General features: G+C 43.0%; 1 protein-coding gene across 1 annotated transcript; it reads right to left on the bottom strand.

Moving 5' to 3' along the window:
- Positions 1–20535: 20535 nt before the first annotated feature.
- Positions 20536–23003, bottom strand: DIRAS3 (DIRAS family GTPase 3). Its single transcript, XM_061120002.1, has 2 exons — positions 22719–23003; positions 20536–21957 (listed from the first exon to the last, which is right to left on the bottom strand). The coding sequence occupies exon 2, from the start codon at positions 21890–21892 to the stop codon at positions 21191–21193; it is 702 nt and encodes a 233-aa protein (XP_060975985.1). The 5' UTR covers positions 21893–21957; positions 22719–23003; the 3' UTR covers positions 20536–21190.
- Positions 23004–25788: the final 2785 nt, after the last annotated feature.

Below are 25788 nucleotides of genomic sequence, written 5' to 3'. Positions count from 1 at the left end.
TTTCCCCAGTGGCTAATGATGCTGAACATCTTTTCATGTGATTATCTGCCATCTGTATATCTTTTTTTTTTTTGGTATATCTTCTTTGATAAATGTCTATTCGTATCTTTTGTTCATTTTCTAATTGGGATTTTTTACATGTGGAGTTTTTAGCATTCCTTACATATTATTCGTAGGAATACTTTGTCCAATAGGGGATTTACAAATACTTTCTTCCAGTCTGCATACTCATCTCTTCATCTTTTTAATAGAGTTGTTCACAAAGCAAATTATTTTTTCTTGGTGATGAAAATATTTGAATTGTTCCTTTATAGATGATGCATTTACTCTCAAGTCTAAGAATTGTTCACCTGGTCCTAGGTTCCAAAGATTTTCTCCTATGTTTCTCTCTGAAAGTTCTATAGTTTTGCATTTTCCATTTGAGTCCATGATTCATTTTGCACTAATATGTTTTTATAAGGTGTGGGGTTTAGGCTCTTATTTTTGCCTATAGATGTCTGTTAATCAGCTCAGCTTGCCATAGCAAAATATCATAGGCTGGGAGGTTTCAGCAACAGAAATTTATTTTCTCACAGTTCTGAACTCTAGAAGCATGAGATCAGGGTTGGGTTCTTGGTGAAGGCCACTCTCTCCCTGGCTTGCGGAGAGCTCCCTTCTTGCTGTGTACTCACATAGAGAAGGGAGGTGTGAGAGAAAGGGAGAGAACTTTGATATCTCTCCTCCTTTTTTGTAATATGCCTTAGGACTCTACCCTTAGGATCTCATTTAACCTTAAATACCTCCTCAAAGCCCTATCTACCAAATATAGTCACCTTAGGGATTAGAGTTTCAACATATAAATTTGTGGGAGTGTGAGGCAGACACTATTCATTCATAACATCCTATCACTCCAGGACCACTTGTTAAAAAGGTTATTCTTAAATTGTTGGTGCCCCTTTGTCAAAAATCACTGGGCATATGTTGCAGGTCAGTTTCTGGGCTCTCTGTTCTGCCCCCCATGATTTGTGTGCCTCTGTCTCTCTACCAATGCCACACTGCCTTGATTACCGTAACTATTAAACCTTAACATTGACAACTCTTTATTCATACTTTACTCTTCTTCTTAAAAATTATTTTGGCCATTCTAGCACATTTCCTTTCTCACGTAAATTTTAGAGTAAGCTTATCTTATGTCTACCAAACCGTGCTAGGATTTTAATGGAAACTGCATTAGGTCTATAGATCACCTGACTCTTATAGGGTGACTCTTCCATAGTCACTTGGCTAATATATCCACAGGCCTCGAGAGGACATGGAATGCTGTGCAGAAGCAGGGCCAAAGGGGCAGGTTGCCTAGGACACGTTAGTGTGCCTTTATCAGTAGCAATTCTGTTTTGGGCTGAAGGCAACTGGAACTAACTGTATCCATATCCTTGTTTCTTACTATGAGTTCTTGCCAGAGTCCCAGACAAAAAATTCACAGAGCATGAATCTGAGTCTTCCCTGTGGCCTGACAATTCTAAACTTCGGGACCAATCTAGCCTCAAGGACAATCTCTAAATACCATTGACCTTACATTACTTTGCCAACAAAGGTCCATCTGGTCAAGGCTGTGGTTTTTCCAGTGGTCATGTATGGATGTGAGAGTTGGACCATGAAGAAAGCTGAGCACCGAAAAACTGATGCTTTTGAACTGTGGTGTTGGAGAAGACTCTTGAGAGTCCCTTGGACTGCAAGGAGATCCAACCAGTCCATCATAAAGGAACTCAGTCCTGAATATTTACTGGAAGGACTGATGCTGAAGCTGAAACTCCAATACTCTGGCCACCTCATGCGAAGAGTTGACTCATTGGAAAAGACCCTGATGCTGGGAGGGATTGGGGGCAGGAGGAGAAGGGGACGACAGAGGATGAGATGGCTGGATGGCATCACCGACTCGATGGGCATGAGTTTGAGTAGACTCCGGGGGTTTGTGATGGACAGGGAGGGCTGGCGTGCTGCAATTCATGGGGTCGCAAAGAGTCGGACACGACTGAGTGACTGAACTGAACTGAACTGAGGCTGCCAAGTTTGATGAAAGCAACAAACAGAACAAACCTGGGCAAATGGACTCTCTCTTTCTTATTAGCTATGATTTAGATCCAGTGCCTCTGTGGAGCCCTGTGGTCCCAATGAACTGAACTGGAAATATATTCAGGACTCTTTGCCCCTTTAGCTTTAAGTCTAGGCTGGGGACTGCCTCAGAGACAGAGGAAGCCGCCCTTCCCCTGAACCCTTCCACTGGTGCCCTTGCAGTATCTACTTGACCTTCCCTGGACACAGATACCCCTTCCTTAGCCCCACAGGAAAAAAAAGAGTTCCACAGCCAAATCCAGAAGGCAAAAAGGTAAAAGCCACAACGACACCATGGCATTTGAATTCCAGCATTGTTTTTTTGGTTAATTTTTTAATCATTTTCCTTATTAGCCTGCAAGCTCGGTCCCAGCCCTGTAGCTGTTTTCCAGAGCCATGATCCCAATCAGCACAGCGTGGAGATGGAGCTGGAGCCATGGGGGGAGGGTAGCCTCAGTCTCTCCCTGGAGGCTGCCTTTCCCCAAGCTCTTCCTAACTGCGCAGCTGAATCTGTTTGCCTGTATTGGTGGAGAAATTGAGTTTCATAAATCATCATGCAGTTCACGTGGACGCTAACATCAGATAAACTGCCTGACAACCTAGCTGTAACAAATCATTGCTTGTTGCTATGCTGCTCCTCAGAGCTCGGAGAGAAAGATTCCATGGCGCAGTAACAACCGGTTATGTGTCCCAGGGGCAGCCGAAGCCGTGGCTTCAGCCTTTCAGTGCCTTTGCTCATGTTGCTGCCTTTTTAGAAGAGACCCCTCTATCCATCACCAAATCCAGCTCAGATGCCTTCCCTGGAGTCTCCCTGCTCCCCACCCCCAACCCCCCACCCCTCGGCCGCTGCTCCTGCAGCAAAAGCATCATGAATCATCCACACCTCCCGTTGCCCTCACAGCTCTCTTCTCTTATTGTTCTTCTAGCATGATTGGTTTTGTTCCTTATTAGATGGTAAGCTGTGGGCAGTGGGGAGCCAGGGAATGTTTCTGAGCTGGCAGAAACCTAACCAGATTTGTGTTTCCATCAGATGACTGACGGTAATGGAGCATGAGATAGTTGGGAGAAAAATCTGAGGCTGAGTCACTGGGGAGGTGGTTCTGACAATGCAAGGGATGATGGGGGTGGATTCGGCGTGGGGGTAGTCAGAATAGAGAATATTGACTTTAATTCCAGTGTGTTGGTACGTTTTACCTGAAACATGCGATTTAGATCTCTCAATCAGCAAAACAAGGAAGGGATTGCTGCTGATGGATTAAATGGGATCCGGCTCGCACCTCACCTCACCTGGAGCCTGGCGTTTGGTCAGTAGCAGTCACCTCTCTTCCTCCCACCGCAGCAGTCAGCGTTCTGGGCTCTCATGGTGGGGTGGGGTGGGGTGGGGGGCGGGTGAAGAGGGGGTGTAGAAGCAAGCCAGGACAGAGGATTCACCCATTACAGGTGAAAAGGAATGACCTAATGGAGGTGGATGGATGGATGGCCTTCCCGCTCCTGCACCTCAGCGGTGTAATATATCTACTCACCCAAGATTTGAATTTCAAACGTGGACAAGAGGCCGAATTTCTACACTAAAGAAGGTTGTTAAAATTCACAGAGCAGAGAAGCTCTTTAATAGACAAGATTCATGATGGCCTTTTCACAAGGAAGCAGAAGATTTATTACAAGCACGGGTTCTAATGTACATTGTGCCCGATGCCCTCCCTCCTTAGGACAGAGAGGAGGAGACACACCAAGGGCATTCAGCCGGGTGCTCCCTATAAGCACTTCCCATGTCCTTTGTTCATGGCTACCTGAAGCCAGGGAAGGCCAGAATCAAGTCATGCTGACCATCAGAAATTTGTTTATGCTCTAAGAATCTTTGCTTTTTTAATTTTACACCTGTAGTTTGGAAGTAATCATATGTTTCTTGTCTACCCTACAGGGTTTTGCTCAGATCAAGGCAAGGGAAAGAGAGTTATGACCTGGTATTAGAATCTACCCTAAGCCAGTCCACTGACTACAGAGAGTTCTTTTAGAAACACTAAGTCTGTGGCTTAAGCCATAAAACAGCCTTCTACTGCCCTTACACAAGTCCACAATCTTCAGCATGGCTACAGGTCCCAGGATGCTCTGGCCCTATTTGTCTGTCAGCCTCAATCTGTATCACGTCCTCCTCGGCTCTTGGCCCTTCAGCTGCAACGGCTTTCTTTTCAGTTCCCTTAAGATACCATACTCTTCCTGAAGTTCTAGGTCTTTAAACATACTGTTCCCCTGCCTGGAAGATTCTTGCTCCTCATCTTCACTTGGTTGGCTCTCATCCGCCTTTTAGGATTCAAATTAAAAGAACTTCAGTCATTTGGATCACAAATATTTACTTAGTACTTACTGTGTGTCTAGCACTGACTTTTTTTGATATTCATTTATTTGACTGGGTCGGGTTTTAGTCACAGCATATGGGCCTGCTGCATGTGAGATCTTAGTTCCCTGACCAGGAATTGAACCTGTGTCATCTGCATTGCATTTGGATTCTTAACCACTGGACCATAAGGGAAGTCCCAGGCACTGTTTTAGATGATGGGGACAGTAGTGAATAAAAGGCAGAGCCCTAGATCCTGTTTACCTTATAAACTAGCATTGGGGAGAAAGAAGAAACAAGCAAGCAATGAATGGACAAGATAATTTTGGTGATTGTTGGAAAGACAAAAAAGGGGTAGGGACCTCCAGGCTCTCTGGAGAGTAGTGGTTGGGTGGAAGAGGTCTCTATAGGTTGATTGGATCACCTCTTAGTGACTGGTGCTGTGACACTGATAAAAAGGATACACCAGAGAGAGGCAGCAGCAAGTGCAAAGGTCCTGAGGCAGGACAAGCTTTGTAAAGTCAAGAGGAAAAAGGCTTATTCCTAGGGCACAGTGATGGAGATAGACAGGTATACCATTGGTCAGAGAGGTAAGTGGGGCAGATCACCTAGAGCATTATAAGCCATGGGTAAGGGCCTCAGATTTTCAGTTTAAATATAAGTCACTGGGGCATTTTATGTTCACATTTTTAAAAGATTACTCTTGATGATATGGAGAATGGGTAGCAGATATGACAGAGAGAAAATATGGAAGGAAAACCTTTGGAGACTCCTGCAGAAGGCAAGGTGGACATGGTGGTGGTTCAAGAAAGGGTAATACTGGTGGAATTGAATAAAACGGGGTTTATTTTACAATAAGAGCCTGTATATCTTGTTCATGGATTGGACATTGGGGGTGAAGTAAACAGGTGAGAATACAGAAAGTAACGAGAAATACACCTGGAGAGAAATAAAGATTTCAGTGTCTGATATGCCAAGCTACCTTCTTATGGAAGACTTCCCTGATCTCCAGTTAGGGATCAGGTTAGAGCTTTTTACTGGTTGCTCTGACAGCAACCCATAGTTCTTTGTAACACTCCTAACATTTATCATTTGTCACTATTTGTTCAAAAAAATTTCCTCCACTAGACCTGAGGGGAGGGACCCACCTGTATTGTTTAACCTTGTTTTTCCAATGTTTTGCACAGTGCCTTGTAAATAGCTATAGCTTATAATGTCATGTAATGATATTAACAACACTTAAAGAGCAGTGTCACTGTGCTAGATACTGTTCTGAGTACGTCACATGTATTAATTCATTTGACTTTCACAACAATCCCCTGAAATGAATACTATCACATCCATTTGACAGATAGGTAAACTAAGGCAGAGAGAGTCAACTTGCCCAGCTAGCAAATGCCAATAAATGAAGAGAGTTATTCATTACAAACAACATCTTATTCAAGGTGCAAGCCAACACCATGAGGTATGATTGTGTTTCCACCATCAGTTTGAGGCCAGGCATGCATGCTAAGTCTCTCTAGTTGTGTTCGACTCTTTGAGACCCCATGGACTGTAGCCTATCAGGCTCTTCTGTCCATGGGATTCTCCAGGCAAGAATACTGGAGTGGGTTGACATGCCCTCCTCCAGGAGAAGGTCCTAACACAGGGATTGAACTTGTGTCTCTTGTATCTCCTGCATTGCAGACAGGTTCTTTACCACTAACGCCACTGGGAAGCCCCAATTTGAGGCTGGCGAGACATAGAAATCTGTTGACAGGGTAAATCATGGGAAGCAGAGTCAGCGGGCTTTGGACCATTCAGAGGCTAATTGAGAAAAAGCTGTAATTGTGAAGACAGCATATAGTACAGTGGTTGAGGGCACTCACTTTGGGCCCAGACTGGCTTGGTTTGAAACACACCTCTACAACTCACCAGCTGTGTGACACCTTCATGAAACTGGGTTGGCCAAAAAGTTCCTTTGGGTTTTTCCTGTAACATTTCACCAAAAACCCAAACGAACATTTTGGTCAACCCAATACTTAACGCCCATGTGACTCAGTTCCCCCACCTGCAAACCCCGGCACTATTAATAGTATCTGTCATCATTTGGAATGAATGTGATAATATCTGGAGAGCACTTAGTGTGGCTATTATGGTAAGGAACTATAATCTGCCTATGGGAAATGTCAAAACACCAGGATTCCCTGCTCCCCTCCATCTTCCCCAAAGGGCATTGGTCCTGGATTAGGATGTTAGGATTAAAGATTCACTGGGGTTAGAACGGACAGTAACCTAATTCACCCCCTCTTCTTCATCATACAGACAAACTGGGACATGCTAGGAGGATGAGTAGGATGAGATGGACAAAACCCTGGGAGTCCCTTGGACTTCTGTATGTTAGAGATTTAAAAAAGACATGTACTATCCAAAGCTAGAAAAATCAGACATCATTACGATTGAAAAAAAAATTCTTCCCAATCATTTCTAAGACAACCTCTCAATTTTCTGTGATTTGAGGGTCAAAGAGCAAGGATTATTAGAGTGATCACTTACATTCTGGGTTTATTCACCCATCAATCAAAAAAAAAAAAAAAAACCAGGAAAGCTTGGGCATCTCTGATTTTCTTTTTCTTTTGTTCCTTCTTTCAGTCTCCTGGCAGAGGGGTTAATGACAAATGAATTGGTCAAATCCCAGCTCATCAGAAAGAGACAGACCAGGGCTAAAAATGTGTGGTAATCAGGCCTCCAATCATCAGGATTGCCTATGCTGAAGTGGACTTAAAAATAAGATGTCTGAAAAGCCAGTCCTCCCATTTCTTTATAAAGAGCTTTCTTCAAGTTGTATTCCTTTCTGTCCAGCAATGGTTGATGACGTCAATTTCATTTCTATACCAAGGACATAAACAGTTCCTTATCAAGCACTCAGGCCACTGCACAAACCTGGCTTCAAGAAAGAACTGTCCTGATCTGACACATGATCCAAGTCAAAATATTTGAAATCCAATTTGAAACTGTGGTCTGGCATAACCAACACAATTCAGGGCTAGATATTTAAAAGCTGATGCAGAATGTACAATCCACTGGCAGAACATTTGACCAGGGCTGGTGGATATGCAAATTGTTGCAGTCTTTCCAAAAAGCAATTTAGAAATACAGATCAAGAACCTTAAGAATGCTCAGACCCCTTAACCCAGTAATTTCAGTCATAGGCATTAAACCTGAGGAAATACTCAGAGACAAGGGGTAATGTCAGTGTACAAGGTTGTTACCTAGAGCACTATTTGCAACTACAAAAGTAAAGTAGGAATCAAAGAAAATATCCAACAATAGCAAATTACTTAAATTATGCCATATTTTAATCAACCAAGTACATGGTTGTTTAAAGAAATGTTTAATAGAAGGGGAAAAACATTCCCAATGTGACCATGGTGGGGAGGAGAGGGGAATGCAGGATTCCAAGCAACATAATTCCAATTTGTTCAATCAATTCTATCTATCCACCACATGTCATCTCTCAATCCACCTAGAAAATAATGCCTAGAAAAAAGCCTGGAAGTAAATATATTAATGGTAGTTACCTTGGAGTACTAGTGTCATAGGTGTTTTCCATCTTTACACTTCTCTGCATGTTCTAAGTTTTCTATAGTGAGCGTGTGCATGCCTGCTGCGTGCTCCGTCGAGCGTTGCTCTTTGCAACCCCAGGGACTGCAACCCGCCAGGCTTCTCTGTCCATGGAATTTTCCAGTCAAGAATACTGGCGTGGTTGCCACGTCCTACTCCAGGGATCTTCCCGAGGCAGGAATCAAACCCAAGTCTCCTGCCTCTCCTGCACTGGTGGGCATAATCTTTACCACTGCGCCACCTGGGAAACCCATAGTGAGTACATGCGACTTTAAATGTGAAAGAGAGTTATAAAGAATATCAACTGCAGAAACAAGCTAACCCTAACTCTTCTTTTAAGGAAAGATCAAAGAATCATTGGGGTCCTACCTTTATTTCCCTGCCTTCATTCTCCCTCTCCTTCAGCTCTTCTGTGTCATTTTTTCTAAACAATTCTTTTTATTACATAACTCCTTGTGCTTTAAAAGATTCTCTAGCTCTTCACTACATATATATATATATATATATATATATATATATATATATATGCGCCATCTCTGTGCCAGGTTGGAGAAGGCAATGGCACCCCACTCCAGTACTCTCGCCTGGAAAATCCCATGGATGGAGGAGCCTGGTGGGCTGCAGTCCATGGGGTCGCTGAGAGTCCGACACGACTGGGCGACTTCACTTTCACTTTCATGCACTGGAGAAGGAAATGGCAACCCGCTCCAGTGTTCTTGCCTGGAGAATCCCAGGGACGGGGGAGCCTGGTGGGCTGCCGTCTGCGGGGTCGCAGAGAGTCGGACAGGACTGAAGCGACTTGGCGGCAGCAGCAGCGGTGCCAGGGCGGCCCCGTGCTCTCCCGCTCACCTCCCATTATACTCCACATAACTGCCTGTGCCCCAGAGCAGTCTCGTACACTCCTACCTGCAAGTTTCTTCTCCTTGGCCCGCTCCATTGCAGAAGGCCCGGTGCACGTCCAACATTCTCTTCTTACTTAATCAGGTCGCCTTCTGTCACATAGAGCAAACCAAAGGCTGAGATGCCGAACTTTGCACCACAGGGCTCATCACAAGGCAGCCAAACAAAAAGATGCGAGAACAACTAGCAAACCAGCCTCCCCTGAAATGACGGGCTGGGGGTATTTACGGGATAAAGCTGAGGCGTGGGAAGCATGGGAAAAGGCGATTGGAAATTAGAAAGTGATGTAACCGTTGTTCTGCGCAGGCGCAACTCTGCTACCGGCTTCTTGATGGGCTGAAGAGTCAAGAAATGGAGACATTAGCACGTTCTGAGCGTGGAGTTTTGGGCCCTCTGATGTCAAAAGGTTATGGGCAAACACTTGTGCAAGCCCAGTTGGAGGGCTGGTGGTCCTAAGCAGTCTTAACTGGCCTGAACTTAAACTGGACACAGCTGGCTCCAAGTTCTTGACAAACAACTTGGACAACTTGTTTAAGCTACTTGATGCTTGGAGTACATGCAAAGTTTTTGTAGCAACAGTTAACACAAGCTTGCTTGGCGAAGACATGTACAGGTTTAGTTGATCTGACCAATGATTACCTTAATCTCACTCTCAGAGATTTTCACTTGTCTCCCCGTTGGGAGCACGTGTTCTAGAGATGCAAATACCTTAATTCCTCCTTGCTTTAGCTTTCCCATGTGAATAATGAGAACTGTATTGATAATAATAACATGCGACCTATACTATGGTTGTCAAGATCAAAAGACCTAACACATGTCTAAGGCTTAGAAGAGTGTCTAGCATAATATAAGAGTTCAAGAAATGTTCCTTATTCATGTTAGAGGCTGTCAATTCCTTAAAGGCAGGATCCTAATTTCATCCCACGTTATAACTCCCACAGGACTTAGCATCTTGCTTTGTCTCTGGCTGGGTACTCAACGAATATTTGTTGGGTAAATGTGTGACTGAATGACAGTTATATGAGCCTTTCTGACCGTACCCCTCACCCTTCCGGGCACCCTGTGACTAAATTGTCCCCCATCAATCATGTGGTCAGTATCAGTGCTCATCACACACAGAGCCCGTGCAGTGGCTGTTTAACTCGGCACCAGATTTCTGCTCCTAAAGCGTTTAGGGGCAGAGGGGTTGATGCTTGATACCCTGCTCACAGGTTTCTACTCTGTTCAGATTTTTCCATTGCAAGTTGCAGAATAGCTACCTAATATTTTCCAATCTTACTAATTTTCCTGGCCACAGCCTAAAGAAAATTGCATTAAGCCTCTCGCGTTAGCCCACACATTGTACTATCGCAAATGAACCTCAGGAACTGTGGAGTGGACTGCAGGGGGACCACCTACACAATTCATTTGCAAATTAGAGAAAAATAAATAAATGAAGGCAAAATATAACCAGTTTATTTACATAACCATTGTGTACTGGGCACTGTGATAACAGCTTCCTGCATTATCCTGCGGAAAAATGTTCTAGGCACTTAGAAGCTGTGTGATCATAGTCAAATCACACTCTAAGCCTTGGCTGCTTTCCCCAGGCCACTTCTGCCCTGCCCGGATACCTCTCCTATTCTCTGACCCACCTGTTAATTGCCTACTAGAAAACTGCTTACAAGTGCAAAGTAGAGTTAATTATTTCCTACCCTGGACCACTCACTACCCACTCAGCTGACCAAGGCAGAAATCTGGGTACACCCTCCCTCCCTTTTTTTCCCCTCACATATAATTCATTGCAAAATCATTTCAACTCTACCATGCTACACTTGCCATCCAGATTTACAGCCATGACTTCAGTTCAGGCCTCTTTCATGTCTTATCTGCTTTATGGTAACAACCTCCCAGCTGGGCCCCCACCCCAAACCCCTCTCAGTCTTTCTAGTCTAGTTTCCTCATTACAACCCATGATCTCTCCAAAATAAAAGAGTGACCTTGTCACTCTCCAGCTTTTAAGCCCTCACTGGCTCTCCATGAACTCCATCAGATCCCATCTGGCTCCTGCTTCTCTCTCATGCTTTATCTCCAATCCATCAGTTCCTCCCCTGCATACTTTGGACTTTTTATGCTACATGAGAGGTTCTCAAAACATGATTCAAGGACCCATGGGGTCCCTAAGGCCCTTTCAAGGGGCCTGAGGTCAAATCTATTTTCATAATAATGCTAAGGCATTATTTGCTTTATTCACTTTCAGTCTCTCATGAGAATTCAGTGATGTTTTCTCAAAGCTCCATAATGGGCCATATTGTAACAGACTGAATGAAAAAGCAGGTATAAAGAGCCAGCTATCTTCTATTAAGCTTGACAAGAGGTTTGCAAAAATGTAACTATGTCAGCTTCTCATTAAATATTTTTTGTTTTGGAAAATGCATTTATTAGTCATCAAAGATATACTAGCTATGTTTATTTAAACTAAAACTATTTTCAATTAATAAGCACATTAAAATTTTTTTCATTTTAACTCAGTATTTTGCAATAAATATCCAGAGATATGACCCACATAAACAAAATCTTTTGAGGATCCTGAATAGTTTTTAACATCATAAAGGGTTTCCAGCACCTGAAAGTTTGAGAACCACAGCACCAGCCCAGTGGAACCACCCAGAGTATTCCAAAGTGTCAGCTAACGAGTGGCACCATTGATTTGAATCCATTCTCTCCCCATTCTGTCAGCTGTTCTTGAACTTGAGGGTGCCCAGTGGTGTACTGGTAAATCTTCAACAACTGGTTCTTCAGACAGACCAAGACCTAATCTATAGCATTTAGCAGTTTCCAGGGTGTAAATACTCCCATGGGCTTCCCCAGTGGCTCAGAGGGCAAAGAACCTGCCTGCAATGCAGGAGACCTGGATTCAGTCCCTGGGTGGGGAAGATCTGCTGGAGAAGGGAATGGTAACCCACTCCAACATTCTTGCCTGGAGAATTCCATGGACAGAGGAGTCTGGCAGGCTACAGTCCATGGAAAATACTTCTGTGGTGACCATTCTCGAGCTATCAACGTGACATCACTGAACAGTGTCGGGAAGGACAACACAGTAGCTCATGCTGTGGAGTATTTCAGCTGTACAGTCAGCATAACCCAAGAGCACAGATAATAGTAATCTGTAGTAAAATACCTAGGAATTATAGTGATGAATTTGGGGTATTTCGAGTTTGAGTATATTTGTTTTAAATATAATTAAACATAATTGTGGCTTTATATAATCTAATTTTTCACAATGGCTGCATTTAGCAACCAGCTCACAAAATTCCTGAATATTTAACAGTTGGCTCTGGTGCCTTAGAATTAACTTTCAGCATTTGACAATTTCAGATGCTCAGGCTTTACTCCAAAATTACTCACTCCCCAGGGTGGGGCCCAGGATTTGCATTTTTACATTTGAGTCCCCCAGCTATCATCAAGTCAGGGAGAGTCATTTGTACATTCTTCCCTTCATTAAGGACCTGTGTTGTGTCAGACACTGTTTCAAGGTGCCAGGAAGATAAAACTGAATAAAATAAAATCTCTGCTCTTGAAGAGTTGATGTTCAAGTGGAGGAGACAGGGCATAAACACAGGAGCAGAAATTATACACCGTACATGAAGATGGCAATAACTCTTTGAAGCAAATTGGGTGGGGAATGGAAAGCAGTGCAGATGCAGTGGGTAGTGAAAAGTCTGAGGCAAGGGCAAGTGGGGTGGACTTGAGGAACAATGAGGGGAGCAGGCTGGGTGGAGCACGGGGGCAAGAGATGAGTGAAAGGAGGTGAGATCCAAGGAAGGCAGGGCTGAGCACAGAGGTGGGCAGGGGCGGTCAGGCTGAAGGGCTCCAGCCTTCTCTAGAGCTCCTATCCCAGCATCGACCCTTACAGAAGAGCCAGGGTCTGCTCTGCTGTATTCTAAGTTGTCCACATTCCTACCAGACCACGCACTCTTTTAGAGCAGGGACAGTCTATTTCCCAGCGTTTGGTGTAGTGTGTGATACATCATGCAAACTTCATAAATATTTGTGCTAGAGAAAAAAATTACAGCAACAAACCAGCATTTATCTGGCTCAGCTTTGACCAGCTCAGATCCCTGGGACTGAAAAACAGAAGTGCCAAGGGTGTAGACTGTGGCATTAGGTGGGCTTGAGTTTGAATCTAACTCTTGGAAACAAGTTAATTTACTATCATCCAGTGTCCTCTAGTATACACTGCAGAGGAAAATTACATCCAATTATGTTTTTTGTCCTATGCTTAGCAAAATGTCCTGGCCGTGTTATCTAAAAAATTCCCCGATAGTCTTGGTCCCCTCATCCTGGTTTTTTTCCTTCATATCCCTTATCACCGAGGTTATATTACATAATATTTATGTATTTGCTCATTGTCTCCTCTCTCTACTCTCCATCCCACTAGAATGTATGTTTCATGAGGGCAAGGGTTCAGTCTGCTGCATTCATCTCTGTATTCTGTGCACCAAGAGAGTCCTCAGTACCTACCAGGCCCCCAGTAAATATTTGATGGGTGGGTATTGATGGATGGATGAATACGTGGATGTATAGGGATAGATGGATAGATAGATAAAATTTGATGCTTGGATAAATGAAGGGATGGTTAGATAGGCATGTGGAGAGCTCAATAAATGTTGGTTAGTATTAATTTCATATTTTTCAATTACTTCCCTTTGAATTAGGAGCCCCATTGGGTGGCTCACTTTACCTGCTTGTATCGTGAGCCTGTTTCCATTTTTCACCCGTGGCACCTGCCATGGCCTCCTCAAGCTCCTGGCCTAACATCATGCATCAGTTCCAAGGCCTTTTGGTGATACCATCCTCCCCGCTGTGTTCTGTGGAGGCAAGAAATCTACTTGAGAATTTTATTTCTTATTCTGCCAGGAAATTTTTCAGTTTGTTACTAGAACCTGACATCCCAGAAGTTTCTCTGCCTCATACCTGATGAAGCCAACCTCAAACTGACAAGTTTCCCAGCAACAACGGGGTAATTGCACTTCAAAGCATATATTTAGCTCTTGTTTTCAATCTGTACAGAAAAGATGGTTGATGACTTTGACTTAAGAACAAAACCCTACCTTCAGATTTGTTTGACTGGTGCTCTCCCTTGAGAGAGTGAACTTAGGAATAGAACATGGAGCCATGCTCTTGGTTATAGTGATTAGGAGATTTTGGAATTCGGCAAATCTAGGCTTGAATCCTGGTTCTGCCCCTTACTAGCTCTGTGCCCTGGGAAGATAACTTAACCTTTATGAGCCTCAGTTTCCTTTGTAAAATATTGCTTCCTCTCTTAATATGCATTTATTTAGCACCTATTAAGTTCCAAGCATTGTGCTAGACTTTAGAAGTACCATCAGTGAGCAAAAGTCACACATGGCCTCAGGCTCACAAATTTATACTTTCTCTGGTTGCAAAACCACTTAACAAATAACAATGCAAAGGGGAAGGACACAGTGTGATGGGAAGCTGCAATGGGGATATAACCTAGCCAGGACAGTCAGAGAAGGTTAACTGGGGCAGTAAGGGTTAAACTGAGTCAGGCAAAGAAAAGATGTGGTGAGTGGGTTGCAAGGAAAGAGGAAAAAGTTTGAGGTTTTATTGAGCTATGATTTAGAACCAGAGATGAAGATTCTGCTTTCATAAGAGATTTGGTGAGATTCTTGGAATGTCATGCCACTTTGGAGACAAAGTACACAGCATCTGAGACAAGGCAATTACCCCAACTTCTGCATGAAATCTTGATGTTTTCTAGCATTGGGAACAGCATCATGTGAACTTGGTTTTGGACCTTTATATATTTTGGAGATTAATCCCGTATTGGACTTATCATTTGTAAGTACTTTCCTCCATTCAGTAGGTTATCTTTTTCTTATTGATGGTTTCCTTTGCTGTGCAAAACCTTTAAGTTTAATTAGGTCCCATTTGTTTATTTTTGCTTTTGTTTTCTTTGCCTGAGGAGACAGAGCCAAAAAAAATATTGCTGAGATTTATGTCAAACAGTGTTCTGCTTATCTTTTCTTCTAGGAGTTTTATGGTTTCTTACATTTAGGTCTTTAATCAACTTTGAGTTTATTTTTGTTTATGGTATGAGAAAAATGTTCTAATTTCATTCTCCTACATGTAGATGTCCAGTTTTCCCAGTACTACTTATTAAAGAGACTGTCTTTTCTCCCTTGTATATTTTTGCTTCCTTTGTCATAGATTAATTGACCATAAGTGCGTGAGTTTATTTCTGGGCTCTCTATACCATTTCATTGATCTATGTGTATGTTTTGCGCCAACAATTTTTAATTAATTGTCAATATTAAAAATTGTGAGATTCCCCACAAATATCAGAAAACAAATTTATAACACTGGGGTCCATATCTCCCAGTAGAACTGGACAGAGGCAGTTCCCTATGGAAGGGCATAATCTTCCCACATATTACCATCTAGACTGCCTTCTTGCCCTCCATGGACCTTGAGTTTGAGGTCCTCTCATTTCAAAGATGAACTGCAGTCCACAGAAGTTTCCAGAGGTGGCTAGTTGGTTAAGAACAGCAGAGCTAATATCATAGTTAGTATCTTAAGGAGTGATTCTACCAGCAGGATAGGAGGCATTTTTCACTCAGGTGGGCATTTTCAAGCAATAATTCCAAACATGTGATGAACTGCCTTGTCCTCAAACAGCCTGGCCTCATAGCACTGCTTAATTCACATTTAAATTACACTGGGAACAAATACATTGCACAATGTTCAGCTCCAGGTTGCAGAGAAAAACATACTAATAGAGCTCTGCAATTACCAGTAATTTTTCTCTGAATCCTTCTCTTTCTCTCCCACTCTGGATTAATGATTGCCTTCACAAAGAGTCCACATGAGCTTTCAGAGCTAAAGGAGTAAACAGGAGGACATGCATTAACGTGGCGAGCTGGTTACCTCCCACGCCTGAATATAGAGCTTTTAGAAATGGAATTTTTTAGATGTGCTTCTCCTACAAATATCAGGTGAACACAATCTCCAAGGCCGTGGGTGTTGGGTGGAATGACATTCACATCAGTCATGGAGTAAATATCCAGGAGCATTAAAGAGGGAAGAAAACATCAGTCCAATTTCTTTGCGTGGCAGAGGACTTATGTGCCTAGGGTTTGTGCTCGATGCTTTCACAGGTTTTAGTTTATTTCCTTTGCACAACTCACAAGGTTGTGAACAGAAAAAAAAAAAAAGCAAGGAAGGAAAGACACAGTATTAAACCTACATTTTTTGATTTTGGGTTCATTTTGGTGATATCAGGTAGATCTTCAGAAGAATCCCAGCCCCAGTGATCCCAGTGTGTGAGCTCAGGTTAATTATTTAATGGTTCTGAGTCTCATCTATTCCTCATCTGTTAAATGCCCTATGCTAGGTACACAATAATATATATTTTTTACTTTCAGTTAGACTATGTGGTTTCCTCACTGGGATTACTAATATTGAATACAATATAAAAAGCACTGGGGCTGGTATTCGAAAATTTGGATTCTAATTCCTACTCTGTCCTTTCCTGCTAAGACTCATAAGGAAATTATCTGGCTTTTTTCAATAATTAGAAAAACAACATTGCACATGGCAATATAATTCAAAATGTATTAAAGGTTATAAAATGAAAAGTGGGTCTTCTTCCCCATTAAGCAGTCATTGCCTTTCTTGGAGGCAATGCCTATTAACATTTACTTGAATATCCTTCTAGAAGAGTTTTCTACTATGCATATACAATTATACACACACACTCTAACCCTCAAATGGAAGCAGGCTTAAAATAAGCCTTGGAGATATTGTGTGTTGGCCCGTATCACCTCATTATTATTTTAATGTAGCTAAGCCCATATTGATAGTCATTTAGGTAATTTCCAGTCTTCTGTTAATAATAGTAATAGCTAATATTTATGGATTGTTTGGAATGTGCCAGGCACTATTCTAAGTACTTTGTATGTATTAACTCATTTAATATAACCATCCTGAATAGAAGCTATTATCATCATCCCCATTTCACATCTGAGGACAATGATGCCCAGAGGACTTGCCCCTCAGACACACAATAAATAGCAGAGGTAGAATGAACAATGCTGTAACACATCTTTGTCTGCGTAGTTTTGTGCGCATTTGTCAGAATAGCTAGCAAATGATGGCTCTTAACAGCAGTAGTGTAATCAAACTGCATTTTTGAAAGATCAATATGATAGCAGGGAGGAGAATGGACTCATCTTCTGGCACCTGTCACATTCTGCTGTGCATTTCCCTGCCCACCCCCCATCTCCCTTGTTAGATTATGAGCTTCTTAAAGGTAGGGATGCTGTACCCCAGGGATTGGCACTGGGGTAGGATATTGCTGACCCTTAATAACATGTGTGAATAATTATTTAAAAAATAAGGAAGCCTTCAAAGGTAATGACAGTTGGTATTTGGGAAGGGTTTTAAATGGTGAACAAAATTTTGATGGACAGAAAATGGAAGAAAATTATTCTTCTTTATATGAAGAAACTACAAAGGAATGACCACATAGGATGTTCGAGGAAACAGAAAACTGCCCAGGCTGTCTGGGGAAAAGGGTCCATGGTGTGATATGCTCTCAGAAGACTGGAAAGGAAACTTGGAGGCAGACATGGGGGATTACCTGAGGGACATTACCCTGAGGGAAAGAACAGAGCATAGATGAAGGCACCCATGTAGACCCATGATACTGGTGTCAGTTAAATTTTTTGAATCCCAGTTTATAAAATTGCATTTATCTCCATACTAGGTTTCTTCACTTTCCAGCATCATAATAGATGACAGATTTGTCAGTATCAGTAGCCTGAAAAAACATCATATCAGTGCAGTGGGCATATTTTCAGTTTTCATTTATTTTAATCCTCACCAACTCCCTGAATTCACTGGCTAACATATTTATTTTTCTGAGTTCTGGGCCTGTGGGTCCAGGTTTATAGATGTAGCTTATAGATGTTCAATTCACATTCATTTATATGCAAACATACCTCTCAGTGGATTTTGTTACATTTCTGTTAATATTGAATTTCATGAAGTTATGTAGATATCTGACAACACATATTACTTTAAATACATGCTAACGTTTTTTGACACTTGATTGTTGATCCTAGCTAATATATGCAGTACGATTCAAATTGGAAATTAGTTCTGCTAGCCACTCTTACTATGTATCAGCACTGCCCAAGAGGAATATAACGTGAGCCAAAAATGAGCCATAAATACAATTTAAATTTTCCACTAGTCACACTTTAAAAAGCAAAAAGAAATACAAAATTAGTATGTTTCGTTTCATCCACTGTATCTAAAATATTATCTCAACATGTAATAAACATTAAAATTATGAGATATTCTACTTCCATTCTTTTCATAATAATGTATGGTATATTTACAATACACCTCACTTTGGATTAGCCATATTTCAAGTGCAAAAGTTACATAATGCTAGAGGCTGCTATACTGGATAGTGCAAAAACTAGAAGCTATAGGTTCCAGCTTCTTTGAATAACACCATTAGCTGGAAGAACTGTTAGACTGGTTTACATCATCCCTGCTCCAAGGTAACAATGTAAAGCTTCTTTCAAGCTTATAATTATTTTGGGGAGAGATCTACTAAGACTCTAGGCATAAAAGATTCCAACCATGTAATTTCTTCAGGGAAAAGTTATCCAACACCTCATGTTCTCTTTATTTCTAAACCATCATGGGTGTTTTGTAATAGTCAATTTGCTTCTTTGCTTCCCTTCAGGATTCTAGGGAGGCTCTGAGAAAGCTTCCTTTTCCAAACCTGTATAGCAGAAATAGAGAACAGAAAAGTCAACTCACTTGTCCTTGGACTAGTCATCTTAGAATGGAAGTACATTGTGGTGGTTAAAAGCACCAAATATGCAGCAGAACACCGGGCTTCAAATGTTGGCTCTGTTGCTTACTGGTTTTGTAACATTTATCAACCTGCAAAATGGGCATAACAGTATCTGCTTCACTGGATTGTCATGAGGATTAAATAGTATAATGTAGAACAATGACGTGTACAAAAATTATGTAAGTATTTGCTCTAATGTGATGTAGAAACAATGGCATATAGACTGTATAAATATTTACTATATTTAAAAATATTTTTACTTACCATTGCTAACATTAAACCTCCTCCTTTCCGTTTCTAAAGTGTAGTGTTTGTCACTTAGTAATGCCTTTGCTCCTCTACAAAGAAAAACAATGAGTGCAACACATATTTTCAAGGAGAATTCACCTGAAAAATAGCCAAGATAGAGTGTTTTCTTTTATAAATGGAATTACTCCATTAGGGATGTTACCTAAGAAATATTATTTTTAAAATAGAATACATAAAAAGCAATATGGCAGAACCACTTAGGTATTTTCTAGTGGTTGAGAATTGATTTGAAAGTGAATAGGAAAAATTTTAAATAACTGTCTATTTAAAAGGAGCCACTGAATGAATTTTCTAAGCTCAAAATTTTGACTCTACTATGTGAGAGATGTTTATGATTCCTTCTCAATGATGTGCTTCTCCCCTCAAAATCAAGTTATAAGAAGGCATTTTGTAAACATTTTAAGTTGTTCAATAAATATTTATCCAATAAGAGATATTTTATGGAGAAAAATCACCATATTTAGAGCCTCCCCACTTCTCTTTAACTGAAAAAAGAAAAACACTTGAAAGCAAGGGTATGTATAGATACATATTCCCTCACTCAAAAAAAATTATGTTCAAATATAAAATGAATCTTTAAAAAAAAATCTTCCTTAGAAATTTCTGATTTCAAATCCCACCTGTTTCTCCCCTTTCCTTCCATCCCACTCCCTACTCCTATTTCCAGTACTTTTTTTCTTAAATTGGGGTATAACTGCTTTACAATGGTGTGCTGGTTCTGCTATACAAAAAAGTGAATCAGCTATATGTATACGTATGTCCCTTCCCTCTTAGACCTCCCTCCTCCCCAATTCCACCACTCTAGGTCACCGTAGATCACCGAGCTAAGCTTCTTGCACTATATACCAGGTTCCCACTAGCACATGGTAGTGTATGTATGTCAAACCCAATCTTCAATTCATCCCACCCTCCCCTTCCCTAACCCCCGTGTCCACCTGACCGGTCTGTCTGTCTGCATCTCTATTCCTGTCCTGCAAATAGGTTCATCAGTACAGTTTTTCTAGATTTCACATATATGCCTTAATATACAATATTTGTTTTTCTCTTTCTGACTTACTTCACTCTGTATAACAGACTCTAGGTTCATCCACTATCCAGTAGTTCTTGAGGAAAGACTTTTGAGGCAGAGTTTGCTTTTCACCACCCACCTCCAAGACAGCAGCAAAATGGGCAAGTAACCTCTTCAAAGATGCCTGGAGTTCTTCCTGAATCAGCCCAGGAAAGGTGATGGATTTAAACTAGCTCTGCATTGCAGGGACCCATGAACCACCCCCACCCACAACTGGCTACTTTCAAGAGGGCATGGGCTTCCATGTGTAAAATTTTTATTAGAAATCTTCACCAGTTGTGACTGGCAATGGGTAATTTTTGTTGTTGTTCAGTGAAAAAGAAATTATTACAGCTGACTGCATGCAGGAAAAGCTTTATTAAGTCATAGAACTGTTATAATTATTTTAAACAGGGATATAGAATACGCAAACATTTTTAAACGACTTATGAAACAACTGGCACATATATAGTAAGCAAGATCCACTTTAACAATTCTCTCTTCTCCCACCCTCAATGCTCAACCATAGGACATTCATTTATTTATCATGTTTAGTATTTCTGTCTCACAGCCATCTGTCAGAGCTTTTGCAGCAAAAACGTGTTTCTTAACAATTAAATACACAATGGGGAGATATGATTAGACACTTACAGGACTTGAAATGCTTAAGAATAAGACACAATAATAGGATTACAAGAAGGGCAGTGGTATCTTTCAATTCATCTTGCTATTTCCAGCCTCTTTTTCAAACATTAATCTCTAAAGTCCATCCAAGTCCCATCCTTGAAATGCATCCTTTTTCCCTCTCCTCCTCCAATGTCCATTACTTTAACAATTTGAGTTCTCTCGCCTGGGGAAAAGGAAAGTTATTAACTCACAAGGAACATTTATTGACATCTAATTGTTACAACCCAAACCACAGCACAAAAGCCAGTCAGGTACAGGTGACAGAGCACAAGGGGGTCAGTTCATGTTTTCGGGACGCTGAAGAAGAAGAGGGGGCGCGATCTTTAAGGCTCAGGGTTTACATGACGATGCACTTGCCCAGCAGCTTCTCGGCGGTCTTCGGGATCTGGGACTTCTTCTGCGGCGGCTGGGTGCCGGCAGGGGCTGCGGCGGCGGCCGGCTTCTTCTCGAAATTAATCAGCAACTGGAACAGCTCCTGGACGTTGATATTCATCTTGGCCGAGGTCTCCAAGAAGGCGCAATTCCACTCGCACGCATAGGCAGCACCTTCCTTCTCACTCACCTCCCGACGGCTCTCATCGCACTTGTTGCCCACCAGGATGACGGGGCACTTTTGCGGGTTGTTACCTTTGAGTTGACGGATCAGCTCATAGAGCGGCTTCAGCTCCTCCAGGGTTTGCTTCCTGGTGATAGAATAAACCAGGATGAAGGCGTGACCCCTGGCAATGGCAAGGCGCTGCAGGCCCCGGTAGCGGCGGCCACCGGTGGTGTCGGTGATGTGCAGCGCACCCGCCTTGTGGCTGCAGCCTAGCGCCTGGCGGTAGGTATCTTCGATGGTCGGCAGGTACGCCTCACGGAAGTTGCCGCGCACCCACCTTTGCACCAGCGCGCTCTTGCCCACGCCGGCCGAGCCGAGCACCACCACGCGGAAATCTCTGCTCCTTCTCTGGGGCAGGCAGGTGCGGATGACGATCACGGTCGGCAGAGGCCGCAGCCGCTTCATCAGCCGTTCCTTGAGGCCGAAGCAAGAGTTGCCCATCGTCAGGTATTAGCTGAGAGGTGCGTGCACTGCTTCTCTGGCACTTGGCCCGCAGTGAGGGACACCTACGGAGGAGGAGAGAAGAGACGATGTGTGAGCGGTGGGAGTCTAGCTCAGAATGGTGTCTTGTCGCAGCGCGCGCCTAGACCACTTCTCCCTGGGGACGTGGGGTGGGGAGGCAGGGGGTGGGGTCTGCCTCGTCTCGCTCGCTAACCCCGCCCTCCTCACTCCTCCCACTTCCCTCCTCCCTCCTCCATGCTCTGCGGAGAGCTGTCTCCCTGCCCACCCTAGGAGCCCACCAAAGGCAATGCGGTGGGGAGGAGGGCAGGAGCGCCCCGAGCCTCTTCTTCCAATGATACCTGTTTGTTGCTTTCGCGGTGGCTACACACCTATTTTTATTTTACTTTATCATGCCACACTACAGAATACCGCAATAATGGACAGCTTGCCAACCCTTAAAACATGCACATCCGAGCGATGTTAGCAAACATTTTCACCCTAAATAAGCCCTTGCTGTTTTCTTTCCTGCTGTATTAAAAATTATGCGCATCTCTGACAAGGATCGATCACTGCGGGCAAGGGTAGGTTGCCGCAGACACCGCGATCCAGGGTGTGGTCACGGGGGACAGTGGTGGGGGCGCCCAGGAAGCCCACAGGGACCAGGATTCGTAATGCTAACAGAGACCCCTAACCTGCAGCAACTGTCCCCAGGTACCCGCTTCCCTGATAACGTGCCCATTGCTTTCCACCCCGCGATAATCCAGGCTGGTTCGCTCGCTACACCTTGCGTTTGAGTGCCCGAAAAAAGGCGAACGATAGCTTTTACCTCTTTCCGAGGCGGGAACCTCGCGGCAAATTCGCTCCTTGCCCAGGTGGCTTTGGCCGCGGCCGCAGTGGCGGCAAGTAATTGCGCAACCAAGCTCCCAGCCGCAGCCGGCAACCAGTACGCTCGGAGGCTCCGGGCGAAATGCTCCAACGAACAGTGGGACTGAGATTGGTTAGCTAGAGCCAGGGGGCGCAGACTGGGAGACTCCACTTGCACCGCTCACGGAGGGGGGATTGGGTTGTGAGGGGCTGACCGAGTCAGACGCGCCCCCCGGCAGTCTCCCCGGCGTCCCCCACACAGGTACCCACAGCCCAGGCAGGGGCGGGGGTGGGAGGCGGCCCTATGTTCACAAGTGCCCGCCCATTGAGGGGGGTCCGCTTACCCAACTGGCGATGCAGGCATTTCTCACCTACTGCAATCCAAACCACTTCTTCACTTTTTGCCCCCTGTGGGGTTAGCCTTTCCCAACCCTCGCCACCTTTTCTTCACTGCAGGAAGGCCAGTTAGCACCCTTCTCATTACTGGTGATAGACACCTCACCGCATCTCATCCACTTCACTCAATAAACATTTGTCCACCACAAAACCCAGTTTCTGTCTTTGTTGGGGAAGACCAACTGACACTTCTGTTATAAGACTTTGGAACCTGCCTCTTGGTAGGATTTCCTGTGGTGTAGACATGTTCTGTGTTTAGAGGTTGAGGGGTAGCCTCTACACCCAGCAACATTAAGCAATGATAATATCCATCACCACTATATGTACAATACTTCTCATTTAGTCGTCGTCACAAAAACCTCCTAGGAAAATCCAGACTGGAAATGTGGGCAGCCTCCTAGGAGTAGAGAGCGACCCCTGGCTGACAGCCAGTAAGAAAGCATGAGCCGCAGAGCTAGCAACTGGATTTTTCCAACAACCTGAATGATCTTGAAAGCAGATTCTTTTCTAGAAACTGCACGTAAGATCAGACCATCAACATCTTGATTTTAGCCTTACTTAAGCAGAGAATCCAGTTGAGCTCATCCAGACTTCCAACATGAGAGAGTTCTGGATTTTGCAGTTGGATGTCCTGTTAAGCCACAAAATTTGTGGTAGTTTGTTACACAGCAAAAGAAAACTAATTCAGCAGGTAAAATTACTTGTTCAAGTTTAAAGGGCTCATAAACGATGGACCTAGTCCCAAATCTAGTACGCCTCACTCCAAGTCTTGTTTTTTCTGCTTATTATCCTTCTGTGTCATTAAGCTGATACAGTATATTTTACTCATTAGTGAAAACATTTTTATAATTTTTCTTTCTTGCACAAAGACTCACGCATGTTAGGCAGAGACCAAGAACACGAGTTTAGAGGCAGAAAACTAGCTTTAGAATGTTTATGGGTTTTTTCCCTTGTCTTTCTTTTGAATACATGTTAACATTGGAAGAAAAGTTATGACTAACCTATACAGCATATTAAAAAGCAAAGACATTACTTTGCCAACAAAGGTCTGTCTAGTCAAAGCTGTGGTTTTTCCAGTAGTCATTTATGGATGTGAGAGTTGGACTATAAAGAAAGCTGAGCACCGAAGAATTGATACTTTTGAACTGTGGTGTTGGAGAAGACTCTTGAGCGTCCCTTGGACAGATGGGAGATGCAACCGGTCCATCCGAAAGGATATCAGTCCTGAATATTCATTGGAAGGACTGATGTTGAAGCTGAAACTCCAGTACTTTGGCCACCTGATGCAAAGAACTGACTCATTTGAAAGGACCCTGATGGTGGGAAAGATTGAAGGCGGAAGAAGGGGATGACAGAGGATGAGAAGGTTGGATGGCATCACCGACTCAATGGACATGAGTTTGAGTAAACTCTGGAAGTTGGTGATGAACAGAGAGGCCTGGCGGCTGCAGTCCATAGGGTCACAAAGAGTTAGACATGACTGAGCAACTGAAATGATAATATGCCTTTGAGCTGTATGACGCTGGAGAAATTACTTTTCTGTAGAGGGGAACTGATATGAGAAAGAATTGTGGGGAGAATTCAAGGAGCTACTCCCTGATGCACTAATTAGAAGGCATTTAGAATACAATAGGTAATTCATAAATGACAGCTATGGGCCTTCACATAATAATATGGAAATCTGTATACACATAATTGTGTAGTCTTTGAGCATTTTTGGAAGTGCCAAAGACCTTTTTATTTAAACCAAATAAGAGTAGATTTCCACTGGGAAAACATAGCAGGTTTGGGGAAAATAAATTGAGGATAGAAGAACTTGGGGTAGGGAAGAAGAGCAGTGAGAATTCTGAGCAAGAATGAAATCTTTGCACATTCCTCCTAAACCACAAGAACCACTCTGCCTATTGAAATATGGCACCTAAAAGGTCACTTCATGGCAAAAAGAAGGAGAAAAAGTGGAAGCAGTATCAGATTTTATTTTCTTGAGCTGCAGATGGTAATGCAGCCACGAAATTAAGATGCTTGCTCCTCGGAAGAAAAGCTATGACAAACCTAGATAGCGTATTAAAAAGCAGATACATCACTTTGCTGAAAAGGTCCACATAGTCAAACTATGGTTTTTCCAGTAGTCATGTGTGGATATGAGAGTTGGACCATAAAAAAGGCTGAGCATCTAAGAATCAATGCTTTCGAATTGTGGTGCTGAAGAAGACTCTTGAGAGTCCCTTGGACTGCAAGGAGATCAAAACAGTCAATCCGAAAGGAAATCAACCCTGAATATTCATTGAAAGAACTGATGCTGAAGCTGAAGCTCCAATGTTTTGGCCACCTGATAAAAAGAGCCAATTTGTTGGAAAAGACCCTGATGAAGGGAAAGATTGAGGGCAGGAGGAGAAGGGAGTGACAGAGGATGAAATGGTTAGATGGCATCACCGACTCAATGGACATGAGTTGGAGCAAACTCAGGGAGATAGCGAAGGACAGGGAAGCCTGGTGTGCTGCAGTCTGTGCGGTTGCAAAGTTGGACATGACCTAATGACTGAACAACAACAAGTCTTTAGGAATGAGAAAGACTAGAAAAGAGTGTCCTGAAACTGAAACTGATGGGCATCAGTTTATCCCAGAGCAGACACCTT

Source organism: Dama dama, chromosome 20 (genome assembly GCF_033118175.1).
Source record: "Dama dama isolate Ldn47 chromosome 20, ASM3311817v1, whole genome shotgun sequence".
In the NCBI taxonomy this organism is placed as follows: Eukaryota; Metazoa; Chordata; class Mammalia; order Artiodactyla; family Cervidae; genus Dama; species Dama dama.
This window is presented reverse-complemented; position numbering and strand designations above follow the sequence as displayed.